Genomic DNA, 18043 nt, shown 5'->3' on the forward strand with positions numbered 1-18043 from the left:
TTTTTCATTTTCTTTGACTGTTGAATCAATATTTTCTATGGTATCTGGGGAGAAGACTCATGGAACATCACTAATACCTGCTGAAGTATTAGATACTGAAAGATTGTTGGTAATAGGAAGTCACTGTCTTCATTTGTTTACAAACTGAGATCCCTACTAGGTCTTAATGGATATTTTAACCCCCACAGTCTCACAGAAAGTCCTAATAGTGGTTATACTAATCAGTCATAAATAAAGAGATAAGAATATTTTAAAAGAGTTCTGTAGGGAATGGAGGTTAAAAAGACAGAGGGAGATTAAAGAGCATGAAGGTTTTCAGTAATCAGAATGTAATGCATACATGCATGAAATTTTCAAAAAAATTAATTCAATAATAAATTTGTATGAAAGCAAAAAATCCTTCAGATATACTAATTGGAAAAAGCAGTACCGTATTTTAAGTTATACTGTAGAGATATAGTAATTAAAAAGAGCATTGCCCGGTTACAAAACAGACAGAGATTAATGGACTAGAAAACCAAGACAATATGTTAACACAAGTGAAGGCACATTATGTTTGAGAAAATGACAAGATTATACATTTCAGAAAGAAAAGTTCTTTAGTAAGTGGTGCTTTGGAAACTGGATTGCTATATGTAGAAGAGTGAGTTTAGATCTTATTTTCTCAAATATACAGACAGTCAGCCAGACAGTCAGCCAGAAGGACAGAGAGACAGAGAGACAGACAGACACACACACACACACACACACACACACACACACAGAGAGAGAGAGAGAGAGAGAGAGAGAGAGAGAGAGAGAGAGAGAGAGAGAGAGAGAGAGCAATCCCAAATTGATAAAGAACCTCAACAGAAGAATCAAATCTATGAAACTGCTAAAGGAGAAACTAGTACATAGCCAAAGCTGAGGATTTCCTGAATAGGACTCATCCCACTCAGTAAGCGAGGACAATAATAGAAAAGTAGAACCTTGCAAAATTAAGAGGCTTCTATAACCCAGTGGAACTCAATAGTCTTGTAAAGATGCGGGCTACAGGATCCGTGAAAACCTTTGCCAGTTACAGATGTGCAGGCTATGTGTGTCTAGAGTCGACAAAGAATTTAAAAAAAAATCACCATCAAGAAAAGAAACTGGAGCAAAATCGGTGTCATGGAACTCAATTTTCAAACACTTCAACATTATTAGCCATCAGGGAAATGCAAATAAAAACTATTTTGAGTGCTTGTCTTTTTCCAGTAAGAATGGTCATTGTTAAAAAAAAAAAAAAAAGGCAACATATGTATGAAGCCGTAGGGAAAGAAAATCTAAATATAAAGGGATGAGAAAGTAGTAAATATAGGTAATTAGTAATAATGTTGAAACAGAATATATGGCTAATTGTTGTTTTAGTTTTATTTCTGTCATGGTGTTTTGGTTATGGTGGTGGATTATTGATTGAATTGAGGTGATATTGAAAGAGCAACATTTAATGTAAAGCTTCACAGCTTCTTCTTGAATACCATCTCTAACTGTATAAATTTATTAAGTTGTATAGAATTTGATTATCATTAGTTTTGGTGTATTTAATTTATTAATTTGAAATTTCTTTATAATAAATTTAAAAACGGTAAAAAATTATACTAACATTTTGTTTTTCAAAAATTTAAGAAGAAAATGGGGGAAAAGAGAAACATTAGTGGTAGTGCACACTCACACAGTCAATATTGAAATCACTGCGTAGTTTACTCAAAAAGCTGAAAACAGATTTCCATGTGACCCAGTTGTCAAATATAAAGTATATACTCAAGCTTCTTAGGTATATACTACTATAAATCTAGGAGTATATTACTTTGTACTTTGGTGTATCCTGCTAAATACTTAGATGAATACTCCTTTATACCTAGGTGTATACTAGTATATATTTAAGTGCACACGATGTTCTTAGGTGTATGATACCACATACTTAGGTGTACACCACTATGTAGTTATGTATATATTCCTACATATATAGATATGGACTACTAATAAGTAGTTGAACATCTGTGCTCATTACACCTCTACACACAATAGCTAGGAAACAGGTTCAGGCTATATGTCCATCAACTGAAAAATAGATAATAAAATTGAGATGTGTGTGCAAAATAAAATTTCAGTGAGCTATAAAAATATCTGATGTAGGGTTGGTGAAGATCTTTTCCCAATTTATTGGTTGCCGATTTGTCCTTTTGATGGTTTCCTTTGCTTTACAAAAACATTGTAATTTTATGAGGTCCCATTTGTCAATTCTTGATATTAGAGCATACGCTATTGGTGATCTGTTCAGAAAATTTCCCCCTGTACCGATGTACTCAAGGGTATTCTCCAGTTTCTTTTCTATTAGCTTCAGAGTGTATGGCTTTATGTGGAGGTCCTTGATCCATTTGGAGTTGAGCTTAGTACAAGGAGACAAGGATGGATCAATTTGCATTCTTCTGCATGCTGACCTCCAGTTGAACCAGCACCATTTGTTGAAAAGGCTATCTTTTTTCCATTGGATGTTTTCAGCCCCTTTGTCGAGGATCAAGTGGTCATAGGTGTGTGGGTTCATTTCTGGATCTTCAATCCTGTTTGATCTTCCTGCCTGTCACTGTACCAATAACATGCAGTTTTTAACACTATTGCTCTGTAGTATTGCTTAAGGTCAGGGGTACTGATTCCCCCAGAATTTATTTTATTGTTGAGAATAGTTTTAGCTATCCTGGGTTTTTTGTTATTCCAGATGAATTTGAGGATTGCTCTTTCTAACTCTGTGAAGAATTGAGTTGAGATTTTGATGGGTATTGCATTGAATCTGTATATTGCTTTTGGCAAAATGGCCATTTTAACTATATTAATCCTGCCGATATATGAGCATGGGAGGTTTTTCCATTTTTTTTTTTAATTTTTTTATTCGATATAATTTATTTACATTTCAAATGATTTCCCTTTTCTAGCCCCCCCCCCACTCCCCGAAAGTCCCGTAAGCCCCCTTCTCTTCCCCTGTCCTCCCACCCACCCCTTCCCACTTCCCCGTTCTGGTTTTGCCAAATACTATTTCACTGAGTCTTTCCAGAACCAGGGGCCACTCCTCCTTTCTTCTTGTACCTCATTTGATGTGTGGATTATGTTTTGGGTATTCCAGTTTTCTAGGTTAATATCCACTTATTAGAGAGTGCATACCATGATTCACCTTTTGAGTCTGGGTTACCTCACTTAGTATGATATTCTCTACCTCCATCCATTTGCCTAAGAATTTCATGAATTCATAGTTTCTAATGGCTGAATAGTACTCCATTGTGTAGATATACCACATTTTTTGCATCCACTCTTCTGTTGAGGGATACCTGGGTTCTTTCCAGCATCTGGCAATTATAAATAGGGCTGCTATGAACATAGTAGAGCATGTATCCTTATTACATGGTGGGGAGTCTTCTGGGTATATGCCCAGGAGTGGTATAGCAGGATCTTCTGGAAGTGAGGTGCCCAGTTTTCGGAGGAACCGCCAGACTGCTTTCCAGAGTGGTTGTACCAATTTGCAACCCCACCAGCAGTGGAGGAGTGTTCCTCTTTCTCCACACCCTCTCTAACACCTGCTGTCTCCTGAATTTTTAATCTTAGCCATTCTGACTGGTGTAAGATGAAATCTTAGGGTTGTTTTGATTTGCATTTCCCTAATGACTAATGAAGTTGAGCATGTTTTAAGATGCTTCTCCGCCATCCGAAGTTCTTCAGGTGAGAATTCTTTGTTTAACTCTGTACCCCATTTTTTAATAGGGTTGTTCGGTTTTCTGGAGTCTAACTTCTTGAGTTCTTTATATATATTGGATATTAGCCCTCTATCTGATGTAGGATTGGTGAAGATCTTTTCCTAATTTGCTGGTTGCCGATCTGTCCTCTTGATGGTGTCCTTTGCCTTACAGAAACTTTGTAATTTTATGAGGTCCCATTTGTCAATTCTTGCTCTTAGAGCATAAGCTATTGGTGTTCTGTTCAGAAACTTTCTCCCTGTACCGATGTCCTCAAGGGTCTTCCCCAGTTTATTTTCTATTAGCTTCAGAGTGTCTGGCTTTATGTGGAGGTCCTTGATCCATTTGGATTTGAGCTTAGTACAAGGAGACAAGGATGGATCAATTCGCATTCTTCTGCATGCTGACCTCCAGTTGAATCAGCACCATTTGTTGAAAAGGCTATCCTTTTTCCATTGGATGTATTTAGCCTCTTTGTCGAGGATCAAGTGGCCATAGGTGTGTGGGTTCATTTCTGGATCTTCAATCCTGTTCCATTGATCCTCCTGCCTGTCACTGTACCAATACCATGTAGATTTTAACACTATTGCTCTGTAGTATTGCTTGAGGTCAGGGATACTGATTCCCCCAGATTTTCTTTTGTTGCTGAGAATAGTTTTAGCTATCCTGGGTTTTTTGTTGTTCCAGATGAATTTTATAATTGCTCTTTCTAACTCTGTGAAGAATTGAGTTGGGATTTTGATGGGTATTGCATTGAATTTATATAGTGCTTTAGGCAAAATGGCCATTTTAACTATATTGATTCTACCGATCCATGAGCATGAGAGGTTTTCCCATTTTTTGAGGTCTTCTTCCATTTCCTTCTTCAGAGTCTTGAAGTTCTTGTCATACAGATCTTTCACATGTTTGGTAAGAGTCACCCCAAGATACTTTATACTGTTTGTGGCTATTGTGAGGGGGTCATTTCCCTAATTTCTTTCTCAGCCTGCTTATCCTTTGAGTATAGGAAGGCCACTGATTTGCTTGAGTTGATTTTATAACCTGCCATTTTGCTGAAGTTGTTTGTCAGCTGTAGGAGCTCTCTAGTGGAGTTTTTTGGGTCACTTAGGTAGACGATCATGTCGTCTGCAAATAATGATAGTTTGACTTCTTCCTTTCCAATTTGTATCCCTTTGACCTCCTTATGTTGTCGAATTGCCCGAGCTAGTACCTCAAGTACAATATTGAAAAGATAAGGAGAAAGGGGGCAGCCTTGTCTGGTCCCTGATTTCAGTGGGATTGCTTCAAGTTTCTCTCCATTTAGTTTGAAGCTGGCTACCGGTTTGCTGTATATTGCTTTTACTATGTTGAGGTATGGGCCTTGAATTCCTGTTCTCTCCAAGACTTTAAGCATGAAGGGATGCTGAATTTTGTCAAATGCTTTTTCAGCATCCAATGAAATGACCATGTGGTTTTGTTCTTTGAGTTTGTTTATGTAGTGGATTGTATTGATGGATTTCCGTATATTGAACCAACCCTGCATTCCCGGGATAAAGCCTACTTGATCATGGTGGATGATCGTTTTGATGTGTTCTTGGATTCGGTTGGCAAGAATTTTATTGAGTATTTTTGCATCGATGTTCATAAGGGAAATTGGTCTGAAGTTCTCTTTCTTTTTGGATCTTTTTGTGGCTTTGGTATCAGCGTAATTGTGGCTTCGTAGAAGGAATTGGGTAGTGTTCCTTCTGTTTCTAGTTTGTGGAATAGTTTGAAGAGTATTGGTGTTAACTCTTCTTTGAAGGTCTGGTAGAATTCTGCACTGAAGCCATCTGGTCCTGTGCTTTTTTTGGTTGGAAGACTTTCTATGACTCCTTCTATTTCTTTAGGCATTATGGGACTGTTTAGATGGTCTAGTTGGTCCTGATTTAATTTTGGTATTTGGTATCTGTCAAGGAAATTGTCCATTTCCTCCAGATTCTCCAGTTGTGTTGAGTACAGGCTCTTGTAGTAGGATCTGATGATTTTTTGGATTTCCTCAGTTTCCGTTGTTATATCTCCCTTTTCATTTCTAATTTTGTTAATTTGGATACTTTCTCTGTGCCCTTTGGTCAGTCTGGCTAAGGGTTTATCTATCTTGTTGATTTTCTCAAAGAACCAGCTCTTGGTTTTGTTGATTTTTTGTATGGTTCTCTTTGTTTCTACTTGATTGATTTCGGCCCTGAGTCTGATGATTTCCTGCCTTCTACTCCTCCCGGGCGAAATAGCTTCTTTTTGTTCTAGGGCTTTCAGGTGTGTCATTAAGCTCTCTCCATTTTCTTTTTGGAGGCACTCAGGTCTATGAGTTTTCCTCTTAGCACTGCTTTCATTGTGTCCCATAGATTTGGGTATGTTGTGTTTTAATTTTCATTGTGTTCTAAAAAGTCTTTAATTTCTTTCTTTATTACTTCCTTGACCAAGGTATCATTGAGTAGAGTATTTTTCAGTTTCCACGTTTATGTGGGTTTTCTGTTGTTTCTGTTGCTATTGAAGACCAGTTTTACTCCATAGTGATCAGATAGGAGGCATGGGGTTAGTTCTATCTTCTTATATTTGTTGAGGTCTGTCTTGTGACCAATTATATGGTCGATTTTGGAGAAGGTACCATGAGGTGCTGAGAAAAAGGTATATTCTTTTGTTTTAGGATAGAATGTTCTATATATATCTATTAAATCTAATTGGTCCAAAGCTTCAATTAGTTTCATTGTGTCCCTGTTTAGTTTCTGTTTTCCTGATCGGTCCATTGAGGAAAGTGCAGTGTTGAAGTCACCCACAATTATTGTGCTAGGTGCAATGTGTGCTTTTAGTTTTAATAAAGTTTCTTTTACGAAAGAGGGTGCCCTTGCATTTGGGGCATAGATGTTCAGGATTGAGAGTTCTTCTTTTTGTATTTTTCCTTTGACCTGCAAGAAGTGTCCCTCAGGGTCTCTTTTGATGACTTTGGGTTGAAAGTCAATTTTATCTGATATTAAAATGGCTACTCCAGCTTGTTTCCTGAGACCATTTGCTTGTAAAATTGTCTTCCAGCCTTTTACTCTAAGGTAGTGTTTGTCTTTGACCCTGCGTGTGTTTCCTGTAAGCAGCAAAATGTAGGGTCCTGTTTACATATCCATTCAGTTAGTCTGTGTCTTTTTATTGGGGCATTGAGTCCATTGATGTTAAGAGATATTAAGGAATAGTGATTGTTACTTCCTCTCATTTTTGACGTTATTTTTTAAATTTGAATGCTTAACTTCTTTTGGGTTTGATGAAAGGTTACTATCTTGCTTTTTCCAGGGTGAAGTTTCCCTCCTTGTATTGGTGTTGTCCTCCTATTATCCTTTTTAGGGCTGGGTTTGTGGATAGATATTGGGTAAACTTGGTTTTGTCATGAAATATCTTAGTTTCTCCATCTATGGTGATTGAGAGTTTTGCTGGATATAGTAGTTTGGGTTGTCATTTGTGTTCTCTTAGAGTCTGCATGAGATCTGCCCAGGACCTTCTAGCCTTCATAGTCTCAGGTGAAAAGTCTGCTGTGATTCTGATAGGTCTTCCTTTATATGTTACTTGGCCTTTTTCTCTTACTGCCTTTAGTATTCTTTCTTTGTTTAGAACATTTGATGTTTTGATTATTATGTGACGGGAACTATTTCTGTTCTGGTCCAGTCTGTTTGGAGTTCTGTAGGCTTCTTGTATATTCATGGGCATCTCTCTCTTTATGTTAGGGAAGTTTTCTTCCATAATTTTATTGAAGATATTTGCTGGCCCTTTAAGTTGTAAATCTTCACTCTCATCTATGCCTATAATCCTTAGGTTTGGTCTTCTCATTATGTCCTGGATTTCCTGGATATTTTGGGTTACAAGCTTTTTGCATTTTGCATTATCTTTAACTGTTGTGTCCATGGCTTCTATGGAATCTTCAGCATCTGAGATTCTTTCTTCTATCTCTTGTATTCTGTTGTTGATATTTGCATCTCTGTCCCCTGTTTTCTTCCCAAGGCTTTCTATCTCCAAAGTTGTCTCCCTTTGAGTTTTCTTAGTTGTTTCTACTTCTGATTTTAGATCCTGGATGGTTTTGCTTAGCTCCTTCACTTGCTTGTTTGTGCTTTCCTGTAATTCTTTAAGAGATTTTTGTGTTTCCTCTTTCATGACCTCAGCCTGTTGACCAAAGTTCTCCTGTATTTCTTTAAGAGATTTTTGTGTTTCGTCTTTCAAGACTTCAACCTGTTGACCAAAGTTCTCCTGTATTTCTTTAAGTGTTTTTTGCATTTCCTCCTTGTTGGCTTTTGTATTCTCCTGGATTTCTTTCAATGATTTTTGTGTTTCCCTTGCAAGGGCTTCTAACTTTTGATCCATTTTCTCCTGAATTTCTTTAAGTATGTCCTTCATGTGTTCCTGTACCAGCATCATGACCAGTGATTTTAAATCCAAATCTTGTTTTACTGGTGTGATGGGGTATCCAGGACATGTTGGTAGAGGAGAATTGGGTTCAGATGTTGCCATATTGCCTTGATTTCTGTTAATGTCGTTCCTGCGTTTGCCTTTCGCCATCTAGTTCTCACTGGTGTTAGTTTGTCTTGTCAGTGCTGGACTCAGCAGTGCAAGCTGCCCCTTCCCAGTTGGCCTCTGGTGTACAGCTTACCTCCTGCACTGCTTGTAGACAGGGTGCTGCTGCCCAGGCTGTTCAGATCCCAAAGCAGGCACCCGAAGGCTCCCGCTGGGGCCCGCTGGATTCACTGGAGCACACTGACTTCTCCCAGCTGGCCGCCCGGAAGCCCGGCTAGCCTCTTGCAGGAGATGCAGCCGCCCAGGTTGATCTGGATCCGGAAGCGGAGAGAGTTGAGCTGAGGGCTTCCGCCTGAGGCCTTGCCCCAGATTGTGTCTGTGGACCAGATGGAGCCCGTGTGCACCCCCAGCGAGTGCCGACGGTGTATGCTGCTCTGACCTCCCCTGTGTTCAGCTCACTCTGCTGGGCATCCGATCCCCCAACCGGGCTGGCACACACAAGGTTAGCCTGGACGCCCAGGCCCTGAGTCCAGGCAAAAGCCTGGGAGGCCAAGGTCTGAGCAAAGTTCCCCTAGGGCTATGACTGTTAATTGGGTCTGCCAGGTGACTAGGGTGGTGGGCGTGCGCGCCCGCGCTCCCTGAAAGCGCCGGGAGAGTCTGCTGTGCTAACAACCTCCTGGGCGGGTTGACTCACAGATGGCCTACCAAGCCGCCCAGTTCTTGGGGTCAGTCCTGTGCCTTTTGGGGCCTAGACCCTCGCTTTGTTAGCCTCAGGCTATGCCTGTTACAGGTCTGCCTGCCAGAGCTCTCTGTCTTCCTGCAGGCAAAATGGCGGCGCGCATGCAGGCCTGGGCAAAAAACCTCCTGGCTGGGTTGGCACCCTGATGGCCCCCCGACCAGCCCAGGTCCTGGGTGCAGGCCAACGCCCGTCGGGCTCAGACCACCGCGGTGTTGGCCTTGGATTATGTTTGTGTACCTCAGTCTGTCCGATCCCTGGAGTCCGAAACCAAGATGGATGCACCTCTCCTGACTGGTGGGAAGCCGAGTTCTGAAGTGGCTTCCGTGCAGGAAAGCCGCCGCACAACCGCAGCTGCTTGCCGCCTGGCTGGTCAGCGAAGGTCAGTGGTCGTGGGCGCAGGGCCTAAATGGACCCTGTGTCGCCTTGGTTCCACTGCTGATGTCCCTTCTGCTGGACCAGCCACTGCTGCACTGCCGCCGCCGCCGCCACCGCCCGGAAAATACTTGGTTTTTCCATTTTTTGAGGTCTTCTTTCGTTTCCTTCTTCACAGTCTTGAAGTTCTTGTTATACAGATCTTTCACATGTTCTGTAAGAGTCTCCCCAAGGTACTTTATACTGTTTGTGGCTATTATGAAGGGGGTCATTTCCCTAATTTCTTTCTCAGTCTGCTTAGGAAGGCCAATCATTTGCTTGAGTTGATTTTATAACCTGCCAGCAGGTGTTGGCGAGGATGTGGAGAAAGAGGAACACTCCTCCACTGCTGGTGGGGTTGCAAATTGGTACAACCACTCTGGAAATCAGTCTGGCGGTTCCTCTGAAAACTGGGCACCTCACTTCCAGAAGATCCTGCTATACTACTCCTGGGCATATATCCAGAAGATTCCCCAGAATGTAATAAGGATACATGTTCCACTATGTTCATAGCAGCCCTATTTATAATTGCCAGAAGCTGGAAAGAACCCAGGTATCCCTCAACAGAAGAGTGGATGCAAAACATGTGGTATATATACACAATGGAGTACTGTTCAGCCATTAGAAACAATGAATTTATGAAATTCTAAGGCAAATGGATGGAGCTGGAGAACATCATACTAAGTGAGGTAACCCAGACTCAAAAGATGGATCATGGTATGCACTCACTAATAAGTGTATATTAACCTAGAAAACTGGAATATTCAAAACATAATCCACACATCAAATGAGGTACAAGAAGAATGGAGGAGTGGCCACTGGTTCTGGAAAAACTCAGTGAAGCAGTCTAGGGCAAAACCAGAACAGGGAAGTGGGAAGGGTTGTGGGAAAACAGGGGGAGGGAAGGGGACTGATGGGACTTTTGGGGAGTAGGGGTCTAGAAAAGGGGAAATCATTTGAAATGTATATAAAAATATATCGAATAAAAAATATCTCTACTCTCATCTTGATCGAAAGATGCTTCTTGCAGTAGGCAGTGGTAATTTCAGAGACTGAAAACTAGCCAAAGTACTGAGAATTAGTGTCCTTTCAGTAGTCACCATAAATGAGACATCTATAGCCCACATATCGATTCAGGAAACATCAAGGAAGAAGGTATGAGAATGATGTAAGAGCCTAAAGATGATGAAGAATGATGTGGAATATTATCTTCTAGATGTGACATGGCCACAGCACTCCTGAACTCACAGTATCTGTGATTACTGTTCAAGACCTCCAAAACTTGGGGCCCTTCAATATTCTATCAAGGTGAAAGAAGGTGCTCCCAAAATCTATCCAATTTTTGAGGATTTATACAAAATTAACAGTAGCTAGGCTTAGGACTCATGAGACCCCCCATCCTTCCAGGATCTATAAGATGTTAGTGGTTTCTCATGGAGGGAATTTTTTTTCCATAGAGTAACTACTGATAGAGTACCCATGTTCATAAAAATGACTCCTTGCCTTTGCTCCATTAAGCAGTCCCAATGGAACTCACTGGAGCAATACCACAAACAGGCAGGAAAGGAGTACGAAAGTAGAAAGGAGAGCCAGTTCTACACAGGAACTGGATCAGCAAGAATGGCAAAAAGGTAAGAAAATTATGCGGGCTATTGTTGTGGTCATAATTCCTGTACACATAAATGAAAATATCATAATAAAACCCTTTATTATATATGACTAATATGATTCAATAAGAATTTAATTAAATCACAATATCAATAATCACTTACCCCACCTCTGAAAATATTTTTGACATAAAGAGGAGATGAAGACTAACAATATTTAGAAAGATAACTTTTAACTAAATGGTGGATGATCAGATTAATGTATAAGATGGAAAAGAAACCATTCCAAAAAAGACTAAGAAAATCCACAAAAGAGAAGAATGGTAGGAAGAAAATAGCATTTATTATTTTTCAGTTGCTGTGATAAAGTACCATGAACAAAGCAACCTCAGAAGAGAGAGGATGTTTGTATCAGGCATAACTGTTGGATTGGAAAGCTGGGATTTCATTTCTTCAACTACAAGTAGGAATCAGAGGGAGTGCATTGGAAATGGATTAAGGGTTTACCTTCTCAAAGCCCACCTTGAATAGAATACTTCCTCCAACCAGGCTGTGTCTCATAAACACTCTGGAAACCTCCCACCAACTGGGAGCTAAGTGCTGAAATTTGGGAGTCTGTGGGGTCCATTTCTTACTCAAATGACAACAAATGCCAGAATCTATATTGGGTCTGGAAAGACTAGATACTCAAAATGTTGCTAAAATGGTATATCATGGGGCAATATGTGGCTGTGTCCTGTTCTGTGTTAGTGTGTGAATAGAGAAAGACTTTACAACCAGGTTTGAAACAGTGATGAGCCCTGGACCCAAAGATTGGTTGAATGTAGAGAGACAAAATGGAGCCTAAAGAATATATTAAAGGGCTAGAGATGTAGGCAATTTAGGCAACACACATGCAATTGTGGGTTTTAGCCCCAGCACAAAATAAGTAGAATATACAGTAGTAGAGATTATGGTGCTTATAATCCTAGAACTCAAGAGGTACCAGAAGGAGGAACCATGCTTGAGGTCATCCCTGGTTATATAGAGAGGTCAAGGTTAACCTAATCTGCATCTAACTTTGTTTGTTATTTTAAAGTCTCTAAGACTTGGTGCTTCCAGGAAGCCTATGGAAATGATTCTATTTGAAACTGATAACAGTAGGGGATATGCAGCCCAAAGTACCACCTCATGTAGCCTGGTAGGTCTCCCAGTGTAGGGATAAGGATAGCACAAAAGCTTTGGGCACAAATGTGTCCTACATACAAGATATGCATGGACTAAGACAGAGCAGAAACAGAGAGAATGGACAGTCAATTACTGCCCTAACTTGAAATACACACCATGGATAAGAAACAATCCATGACACTGTTACTGTTACTGTTGCAGACAAGAGACTAGAATAACTATGCTCTGAGAGGCCCTATACAGCAACTGAGTAAAACAGATATAGAAATACACATTCCATCATTAGATAGAGTTCTGAGAGTCTTGGGGAAGAGTTGGGGAAAGGATTGAAGGACACAAACAGGTTAAGAACCCCGGATGAAGACCAACAGAGTTAACTAATAAGGACTTTTGGGCACTGTCAGAAACTGAAACGCCAACCAAAAAGCTATCATGAGCTCCGCTTAGGACCCCTGGACCGATGTAGCAGATGTGCAGCTTGGTCTTCAGGAAAGTCTCCCAACAACTAGAGCTGGGGATGTCCCTGAATCTGTTTCCTATTTGTAGATTCCATTCCCCTACCTGGGAAGCCTTGTCTGCCTTAGTGGGAAAGGATGCACCAAGTCCTGCAGATATCTGATGTGTCACGGTTGGGAGATACGTTGTGGGCCCCTACCCTTTCTCAGAGGAGAGGGGAATGGGGAAACGAGCTGTGGGAAGGGGACATTGAGAGGAGAGGGATGTTGGATAACGGGATATAACATGAATAAATGAATAAATTAATGAAATAATTATCTCTGAGTTTCCCACGTCTCCTATGTTTCACAGGATACTCACCATTTCCTTTGAGGAACCATTCAAAATAAGTTTCCAGTGACCCTGGATTCCTTACAAGGTTTGTCTTACCCCAGAAAAAATATGCAGACACAAGAACATCCCTGGGATTTCTGATGAGATAGATCACCTTAAATGGAAAAAAATGTAAATGAAGGTCAACTATTATTTCTTCCCATTTAACTTGCATAATTTACATGATATCATCATTTATCCACAGGTTTGTAAATACATTTATTATTTTTATTTGGACAAAATATATACACAACTGTAAAAATCTATAGTCATAATTCCCCTTTTCTAATTTTGTTTGATTTACAAAAATGGAACAGGAAAATGACTGGTTCATTAATACCGTAAAAATAAACCCAAAACAGACTGACTAGACAGTTCTAAAGATGAAAATAATAATTTGTTATCCAACACCAAACGTCCAGCCTGTAAAATATACATACAAGTAACATTGTACTGACTGAGAAGGATGTACTGAAGTATTTAGGAATACATTGATTGTTTATTTAATTAGGAATATATATTGTATACATTAGAAACATGTAAATATATCTATATAGGCATACATAAACATATGAATATATTTAGCAATATATATATTACATAAATATGTGTGTGTGTGTGTGTGTGTGTGTGTGTGTGTACGTATGCAACCTTAATTAATGAAAAAGAAACCCTAAATTTGAGAGAGAGAAAAGAGCGATATACCAATGGGTTTGGAGGGAGAAAAGGGAAGGGGGGAATAATATACATAATTATATGTTTTGTTGAAATTTCAAAACACAAAATAAGTAAAATACATTTATTTTCAAAAAGATGTATTTATTTTAAATGAGTTCATTGTCGCTATATTCAGACACCAGAAGGCATCGGATCCCATTACATTTGGACATAAGCCATGATATGAAAACTGGGATTTGAACTCAATACCTCTGGAAGAGCAGTTACTTCTCTTAACTACTGAGCCTTCCCTCTAGCCCCAAAAGTAATTATTCTTAATAAAATGAACTTTATATTTTGTACCAATTATCCTAGAACTCAACTCTTTTTTTTTTTGCACTCAAAAATATTTATTCATGTGTGACTGAGTGAACACGTTCATGTCCATGCACCACATGTGGACAGAAACCACCAGATGTAAAAAAGGGGGTTGCTTGCCCAATGACTAGAGTTGAGACAGTTGTGAGCCACCATGTAGATGTTGGGAACTGACCTTGGGTCATTTGTAAGAGCATCCTGTACTTAGGAGTAACTCCTGAGCCACCTCATGATATACTATTAGAGTTTTTCTAATTTTTTGTTGGATATTTTTATTTACATTTCAAATATTATCCACCTTTCTGGTTTCCTGTCTCCTCCTGGTAAACCCCCCTTCCATTCCCATTTCCTCTGCTTCTGTGAGGGTGTCCACTGACCCATCAATCCAATTGTGCCTATCCAGAACAGCGAAAATTATTCTCAACAGTAAAATAAGTTCTGGGGGAATCAATATCCCTGACCTCATGCTCTACTACAGAGCAATAGTGACAGAATCTAGTACAATGACAGGTAAGTAGATCAATGGAATAGGACTGAAGACCCAGTAATGAACTCACACACCTATGTTCACTTGATCTTTGGCAAATGAGCTAAAACCATCCAGTGGAAAAAAGACAACATTTTCAACAAATGGTGCTGGCTGAATTGGTGGTCAGCATGTAGAAGAATGCAAATCTATCAATTTTTATTTCCTTGTACAAAACTCAAGTCCAAGTATATCAAGGACCTCCACGTAAAACCACATATGCTGAAACTAATAGAAAAGAAAGTGGGAAAGAGCTTCGAGCACATGGACACAGAGGAAAATTTCCTGAACAGAACACCAATAGCTTATGCTCTAAGATCAAGGATTGACAAATGGGACCTCATAGAATTACAAAGCTTCTGTAAGGCAAAGGAGACTGTCAAGAGGACAAAACTTCAACTAACAAATTTGGAAATATATTTACCAATTAACAGAGAACTAATATACAAAATTTACATTAAAAATCCAAGAGGTTAGACTCCAGAGAACCAAATAAAACTATTGAAAAATAGTCATAGAGTTAAGCAAAGAATTCTTAACTGAGAAATAGTGAATGGACTAGAAGCAATTAAAAAATGTTCAACATCCTTAGTCATAAAGGAAATTCATATCAGAACAACGTTCAGATTACACCTCACAACAGTCAGAATGACTAAGATAAAAAACGCAAGTGACAGTGGATGGAGTTGAGAATGTGGAGAAAGAGGAATACTGCTCCAGTGTTGTTGGGATTGCAAGTTGGTATAAACATTTTGGAAATCCGTTTGGTGACTCTTTAGAAAATTTATTATACTACTACCTGAGCATCCAGCTATAGCATAGCACTCCCAGGTATATACCCAGAAGATTCTCCAACATGTAATAAGGACATGTTCCCCACTATGTTCATAGCAGCGTTATTTATAATAGACAGAAGCTAGAAAGGACCCAGATGTCCCTGTACAGAAGAATGAATACAGAAAATTTGACATTTTTACAAAATGGAGTATTACTCAGCTATATTGAAAAAACAATGACTTCATGAAATTCTTAAGGAAATGGATGGAGCTAGAAAATATCATCCTGAGTGAGATAACCCAGTCACAAAAGAACACACGTTGTGTATACTCACTGATAAGCGGTATAAGCACAGAAGCTTAGAACATTCAACATGTATTCCAAAGACAACATGAAGCTCAAGAAGAAAGAAGACCAAGGTGTGGATTTTGGTCCTTCTTGTATGGGGTAGAAAATACCCATGGGAGGAAATACAAAGTGTGGAAATGAGACTGAAGGAAAGATCATCCAGAGACTGTCCGACCTGGGGATCCTTACCATATACAGTTAGGAAACCCAGACACTGTTGTGGGTTCCAACAATTTCTACCTGACAGGAGCCTGATATAGCTGTTTCCTGAGAGGCCCTGATATTACCTGAAATATACAGAAGGGGATGCTCTCAGCCAACCATTGAACTGGATTCAGGCTCCCCAATGTAGGAGCTAGAGAAAAGACCCAAGGAGCTTAAGGAATTTCCACACCCATGGAAGAACAACAATATAAACTAGCCAGTAGCCCCAGAGCTCCCAGGGACTTAACCACCAACCAAATTGTACATATGAATGGACCAATGGCTCCAGCCATATGTATAGCAAAGAATGGCCTCGTAGGACATCAATGAGAGGAGAGGCACGTGGACATGTGAAGGGTCATTGCTCCAGGGAAGGGGAATGCCAGTTGAGGTCATTGGGCTTGGGTTGGTGGGTTAATGAGCATGGAGACACAGAATATTGAAAGGGGATAACATTTGAGAAGAAAATAAAAAATCTAATACAGATAAAATATTTGAATGCTTTGAAATTAATTTGGGAATCATGTAGTCTATAACCAATAAAACAAATTAGGAAATATTTCAAAGGGAATGTAAAAAAAAAAACTGCCCAGGATCACTATGTTATGTCTCACATCCTGGTATTCTAATGTAGTCTGATAAGGGAAAACATCAGCATCACCTTGTGCTTGAAAATCCCACCTTCATATTTCTGCAAGAGCTCCAAGACTTGTTAGGGTAAACTAAGTTCAAAGAAGATTTGTCAAAAGAAAATCTCGACCACTGAACACTGACCTTGGCCTTGGAACTGAAGAGAGACTTGGAGAAAAGATGGATGGGAAGATGGGAGCTGAAGAGCCGTGGTACTTCCTTGTTGATTATTAAAGGATATCCATAGTCAGCCTCTAGCCAAGGTGAGCAGTCCCAGATGGGCACAGATTGAATCCACTTGGGATCTCCCTTGGTCTGAATCAAGCAGACAATCTCAACCAGCCAGTTTGTTCCTGGATGAAAAGGAAAAGTGACTTTTTTGCTCATTTCAACAGTTCTTGTGAAAAGGCATCAAGTGAAATAACTGCCCATACAATTTTGAGTGCTGCCCATTTTCAAGCACACAGACTTGTGGTGTTCATAATGCTCACATGATATAAGTACAAAGCATATTCACATAACCCATTCTAGATTTCATTTTGCAAAACTGATATCCTATAGTCAGTAAACAGCAACCTGCCAATGGAATAACTTCTCCAGCCCTAGGACACCATCATTCTATATTCTGGTGGAATGAATTTGACTATCAGAGATATATTCTACAGTGCTCTAGCATATGCCCTCTGAGACTTCATCATTTAATTTAATTCATTTTTATTGAGATGCATATATGCTGTAGTGTATTATTGAGTACTTCTTTTTGAGGTGAATAAATACCCTTGGGAACATTTATACTATATACTTGCATTTGTGTTTATGTGTTCATTTGTCAACAAATGCTTCTCTAGTTTCCTTTTCTGAGTTACAATCTGGTTGTTTTTTCTTGCATTTCCACTACTTTTGGAATTTTGTGTCATTGTGCTTTCAGTGTCAACAGCCTAATACTTACCCAATGTTCAGTGCTTCTTTCCACAACCCATTCCCGAACCACCATGATGTTCTTTTTTTGGTGTCTTGAGTTTTCAGAATCCATTTCCTAGACAAGAGCCATGGCATTTCTACCTGGTACTCTCCTCTGCTCTGCATATCGTGACACATATGACTTTAACTCTTGGTGTTATTTCCTCTGTTTATTCTCATCTCTCTCCCTCTTTTATATCTTACCCACATAGGGACACCAATAGTAGATTCTGCCTTAGGGTCCACTATCATTGTTCTGGTGTAAAAGATGATAACCTTTGTCCACTTATGTTGAACTGAATGGAACACACACAAATCTCTCATTTTACATGTTTGGAAAGAGAGCAGTTTACTCATCACACAAAATAAATGAGGATCAAACGGGTAACCTCCCTTCCATAATTCAGAATCAGTGTTACTGATGGCACTTACCTGACTTGGGGTACGTCAATATGATCAAGTCTTCTTCTTTCACCACAAACTTATTACGGATATTTTCCAAAGTTTCTTTTTTAATCACTTTGGTAGAAAAAGCTATTCCTTCAAACCAAGTATATTCTGACATCAT

The 18043-nt window shown here is 39.5% G+C and overlaps 1 protein-coding gene across 2 annotated transcripts in view; it reads right to left on the minus strand.

The window, feature by feature from the left end:
* Positions 1–18043, minus strand: part of LOC127674815 (probable alcohol sulfotransferase) — a 49770-nt gene extending 31727 nt beyond the window's left edge. For both annotated transcript variants that reach the window (XM_052170568.1, XM_052170560.1), the window contains exons 1-3: positions 17908–18043; positions 16660–16868; positions 12984–13110 (exon numbers count right to left, since the gene is read on the minus strand). In XM_052170568.1, the coding sequence (XP_052026528.1) occupies positions 12984–13110; positions 16660–16868; positions 17908–18043 (472 nt within the window). The remainder of the gene's footprint in view (positions 1–12983; positions 13111–16659; positions 16869–17907) is intronic.

This window comes from Apodemus sylvaticus, chromosome 1, assembly GCF_947179515.1.
Source record: "Apodemus sylvaticus chromosome 1, mApoSyl1.1, whole genome shotgun sequence".
Taxonomy (NCBI): domain Eukaryota; kingdom Metazoa; phylum Chordata; class Mammalia; order Rodentia; family Muridae; genus Apodemus; species Apodemus sylvaticus.